Below are 5,147 nucleotides of genomic sequence, written 5' to 3'. Positions count from 1 at the left end.
GGAGCCAGGGTGGCTGGATTCTTCTATACTCTGTCACTCATTACCTGTCGCTCCTCTGAGGGGGACACCGAGAGGGCTGTCTCCCCGTCCCTACCCACCATCTGGGCCCTTTGCCTTTCCTGGCGTCCCTTAACCTCCCGGCCTTGCCCGGGCTGGGACCATGGGCCGCATCCACCATTTAAGGTCTCCAGATGCTGGCCCTGTGGCAGCATCTTCCGGAGCTGCAGGCTGGCTCCCCACAGGCGGAGGCAGGAAGGGGGCCTGAAGAGGTGGCGCTCCCCAAGGGTGACCTCAGGCTTCTTCTGAGCACATCACGTGAGAGGCAGCAGTGTGCCGGGCTCCCAGCAGAGCGGTGGTGAGTGACAGATCACGGAGGGGCCGGGGTCGGGAGTGCGGTGAGGTAGGAGGGCTGAGGTCAGTGCTCCCCGAGGAGTGGAGCTGGGGGCTGCAGACCACACTATGGGAGGGACGAGTGAGTCCACCTGGACACAGGCGGCCCAGGGGGACCAGGACGCCCAAAGGGGACTGGCCTTTGTCCACCAAGATCACTTACCTGGGGCACCGTCCCCAGGAGGCTCCTCTTGTCCCTCACCAGCTTGGCTCCTGCTCATGGCTCCTCTAGGCTCCGTGGGAGACAGGAAGGCAGAGAGGGGGAGCGGCTCCGCTGTCCCTGGGAATAAAAACAGGGACAGTCCCCCTGGAACGGAAGTTCGCCTCCGTCCCCCCAAGTGCAATCGAACGGGCGGCCTAGCACCTGCACAGCCCTGCGCCTGTTCACACTCGTGTTTGTGTGACCGCCCAAACCCCAAGGACCAGAGCGTCAGAACCCGAGAGACGACCTTGCTGGTGTCTCACCAGCTTTTTAGCGCCCCGCCGAAGCGTGCCCGGAACCGTGGGGCTGTCCACGGAATCCACGCGGCAGAACAGGCCAGCGAGGCCCCCAGCCGAGCCAAGGCTCTCGGAACACCGCCTCGGACGGTGCTCCTTTTGGAGATGAAAACTAAGGCCCGGCAGGTCCCAGGGCGACTCTGACACATTGGTGCTGGGGCCAGACTCCCATCCGCGCTACAGCGTGGACACTCGCCACGCTTCCCCAGAGAGGCCCCAGGGCGCGGCCAGCTCCTTACCCAGCGACACCAGCGCCTCGTAGTTCTCCTGCATCACGTCCCTGTAGAGCTCCCTCTGTCTCTCCCCCAGGAGCTGCCACTCGTCCTCGGAGAACTGCACAGCCAGGTCCTGGAAGGCGATGGACACCTGTGGGCACAATCTCGGGAGAGTTGGCTGGTTCCATCCCAGTGAGGCCAAGTGTCACCAGGGAGCGGGGAGCAGCGAGAGTGGGGTGGGTGCCCAACACATGGGAGCAGGTGAAGGAGCAACAGGAATCTGCTCAAGAGACAGTGATGGGAGTGGGCTGTGTCCCCCAAAAGATACGCTGAAGTCCTCACTCCAGTACCCGTGAATGTGGCCTTATTTGGAAACAAGGTCATTTCTGATGTAATTAGTTAAAATGAGGTCAAACCAGAGTAGGGTGGGCCCTCGACCCAGTGAGAAGACACAGGGACACAGAGAGAAGAGTAGGCCATGTGACAACAGAGGTAGGGATTGGAGTGATGCAGACACAAGCCACGGAACGCCTGGGGCCACCAGAAGCTGGGTAACAAACCGCAGCGAGCAAAACCGCGACAAGGACGAGTGCAGATGGGGGGCGGGCGCCGCTGCACATTACGGAACCGGCGCACTCTGGTTTATCCATCTGTCCTTTATAAGTTTGGTTAGTGTAAGTCGACTCCTTGAGAACCACAATCTAAGGGTGTCCTACACCTGCAAAACCATAGTTCCACCCAAAACGCAGCCCCAGGAGGCCAATGAGAAGAAGCAAGTTGGGATGGCCTGGGAGGCTCATTTCTTCTCTACCTTTTGGTAGCTCGACAGGTCTGAGTTGGATCCAGGAAAGAATTTACTGAGCTACGGAGGGTCCACCTGGCTACTTCCCAGGCCTCTCTCTGTGGAACACAGGCCATGCTGTAAATGGCGGTCAGCCTGAACACGTCCCTATCTGATGATGAGAGCTGGGGGCTGTGGGCAAGTGGCTGCTTCTGTGCATGTACAGTCTCCCCAACACACCCACTTACACGGGTACCAGGTCCATCAGCCACCACCCAGCCTCTTAGCTCCATCTTCCTCTCCCCACCTCCCTCCCCTAATTTCAACACCCACGTGTTAAAGGCACCCTGCTGATGCTGAGTGAGATGTGTCACACTCAGGCTCTGTTCTCTAAGGGCCCACGGATCAGCAGAGGTGTGACCCTTACAAATTTCGGAGCACTCCAGATCTCCCACTGATTAACAACACGGCCCTACGCTGCTCAGACACTGTTATCCTGTGCGAGGGGTGAAGGGTCCGAAGCAAGGACGGGTGACGCGCACGCCAAGCAGGCAGACAGCCTCGGCACCAAGTCCAGGACTCAGGCCTTTGGACTGAGACTTTGGTGCCCCTTCCGCTGTGCATGACTGACTACGACCAATGATAACATCAGTAAACCTTAAGAAACCAAGTACCCAACATCTAATTTTTAAAAATTATTGTTGCCCAGTGTCTATAGGGGAACACACTGGACGTCTGTGTCAAACGTCACCATCCCCAGTAACCTCTTCGTTTAAGGTGGTGACAGGGAGAGGGGAAGAGTCCAGAACCCAAGAAACTCTCTGTAGCCACTGCTGAGTGACATGGCCCTGGATGGAGCAGGGAACCGGGGGGTTGGGACCCAGCAGAGCCAAACAGTAGTTCTGCTGGAGAGCTGGTTCAAGTCGGCTATTAAACCAGGTGAAAAATACTCTGTATCCTCAGCTTCTCCCATCAGAAGTTATTTACAACGTAACAACTGAAAAACAAAAGGGCTTTGAGGTTCAAATGATGTACTTCACAGCTGCTTTTTAATTAGGACTGATTTCCCACCTCATACTAGAGCTACTAAATCATGGTTTAGTGTTTTCTGGGGCCCAGAAATCGACATTGTCAAACTTCCCAAGTGATTTTGACACTGCGGTCCAGTCGCAGGCTGGAGACGGGGCAGAACCTGCCCAGTCCCTGGAAATGAAAACCACACTGGTGAACAGGCGCCTGAAACGTCGGCTCCGCACCTGTCCCCAGGGCCAGCTGCCCAACATAGCATGTTTGTGAACTAGAAATCACACACAGCTGTAGATTTTAACATTTCATGCTGACTTCCATCCAAAGCAAGGTGGCTCTTCAATTTCTACCTCAGTGCCTTCAATAATGGGTGCCTTCCACATTCCCAGCAGCTGGTCCTATGGCTGGCCGGATCTGGCAGTTAAGAAGCTCTGGCCACACAGCCAGGGGCGGAGCACAGGGGTGAGAGGTTGACCTCAGGAGCCACGCTGCCAGAAACCTGATCCCTGCTTTGCTTCATATTAATATGGGACCTCGCCAAACTCATTTCTAAAAGTAAGATCGTAACAAGCTATAGCATAAGGATGCTGTGAAAACTAAAGAAATACAAGAAAAGTGCCTGGAACAGATGCTGGGACACAGTAAGTACTATGATTAGCATTATTGCAGCTAAATCTGTCACAGCCTGCCACCTCCAGCTACGCAGAATAGGCTCTTCCCTACATACTCCTGACCGCTGTGACTCCTGCCTTTTTATCTCTAAGCTAAACACACCCAGTTCTTCGAAACATCTTGAAGAGATGATTTCCAAGCCTGTCAACTTCTCAGCCTCAAGAAAACTCTTCTATGACAAAGTTCCTACAAAACAAGACTGAAAACTGATTATGGCTAGAGTAAGTGGTCTCGTCAGTGGCCTCCCTCTGCCCAGAAGAAGCAGAGGAAGAGTGAGGAGTGTGTGTGTGTGCGCGAGGGAGTGAATAAGCTTAAGTGTGAAAACACACAGTCAGTAAACACTCACCCTCAGGAAAGGAGAACCCAACACTGGCTTGAATCTGGGCCTCCCGTCCTCCTCCAGACCTACTTCACTCACTCAGTGGCTCTCAGGCTGCCCTCCCTCAACCAGCAGCAGCAGAATTTTCTGGGCTGGTTCAGGATTGCTGTAACAGAGCAGCCTCCTGGCTCACTGCTGCCATGCTGGTCCTCCTTAAAACATTCCTACCATGTCACCACTCAGCCTGAAAACTCCAACTTCAATGCCCATCGGAACCATCCATCTCTCACGGTCCTTCCCAGCCTGGACCCATTCTCCCAGCATGCCTCAGTCTCCCAGATCAGACCCTGTACCCTGCTGCCTCCAACCTGTGGGCTGTGCGCACACGCCCCTTGGCTTTTGGGAGTCACACTGGACAAAAAGACAGGAGGCCCTCCCTGTTCCTCTCCATCCGACTGTGCCCTATTGCTCCCCAAGGCCACCTTCTCCATGAAACTACACAGTGTGAGTACACACGCCTCCCAGAACCTGGTCCAACCCCTCATTTTATAGATGAGGGAACTGTGGGATGAGGTGGCCCTAGCACGGGACCAGTAGGCATATTTGAGTAATGGTGTCCTTGGGCTTCTTAACTGGACAGCCAGGCTGCCCGTCTCTGACAGCGTTCAATTTACCTGGCTGTTCCTTCCTTTCAAAAGTTTGTGGGGCATTAATAACACCAAGGTCCTGGCACAGTTACTGCTCTGCCTGTTCACAGCCTGCCCCAGGCCCCAGCCCCAGGCCTCCCCCATGCCCCAACCATGGAGTCTGTTGCCTGAGGTTGTCCCAAGCTCATGAGCCACCCCAATTACAGAACTGACTTCCAGAAGATCACGTGGCAACTCCCCACTGGTATCACGTCTTCCTAGCACCTTCACAGCTCTGCACGCAACTCGCTCAAACTGTGCCCAGGTTGACAGATGGGGCTCTCACTTCAGCTCTCGGAGCTACACACCTTACTTAGAGGATAAAACCCGGGAGTGGTGGACATGGACCTAGTTCCATGTCTCATCGCCTCTCCCAGGGGTCCAGGATCCTATCAAAAATAAAAATATCGGATTTACTCATTCCCTGAGGCCTTCATGCCCACCACTGCCAGGATAATTTATAATTAGTTAAAAGAAGCCAAGACGAGGGAAGGCGATGCTTAACCCAAAGGACCGAGTTCCCAAAGGTGGAGAGATTTCTTGTACGTGTATACTGCAGG

General features: G+C 54.9%; 1 protein-coding gene across 5 annotated transcripts in view; it reads right to left on the bottom strand.

Annotated features, from left to right (window-relative positions):
• Positions 1–5,147, bottom strand: part of KRBA1 (KRAB-A domain containing 1) — a 23,132-nt gene that overhangs the window by 15,932 nt on the left and 2,053 nt on the right. For 4 of the 5 annotated variants that reach the window (XM_011365510.2, XM_023533805.1, XM_011365511.2 and 1 more), the window contains exons 2-3: positions 1,128–1,254; positions 554–670 (exon numbers count right to left, since the gene is read on the bottom strand). In XM_011365510.2, the coding sequence (XP_011363812.2) occupies positions 554–670; positions 1,128–1,254 (244 nt within the window). The remainder of the gene's footprint in view (positions 1–553; positions 671–1,127; positions 1,255–5,147) is intronic. The other variant, XM_011365512.2, reaches the window with a different exon arrangement.

This window comes from Pteropus vampyrus, unplaced genomic scaffold, assembly GCF_000151845.1.
Source record: "Pteropus vampyrus isolate Shadow unplaced genomic scaffold, Pvam_2.0 Scaffold112, whole genome shotgun sequence".
NCBI classification, from domain to species: Eukaryota; Metazoa; Chordata; class Mammalia; order Chiroptera; family Pteropodidae; genus Pteropus; species Pteropus vampyrus.
Note: the sequence above shows the minus strand (reverse complement) of the source record. Positions and strands in the feature narration are given on the sequence as shown.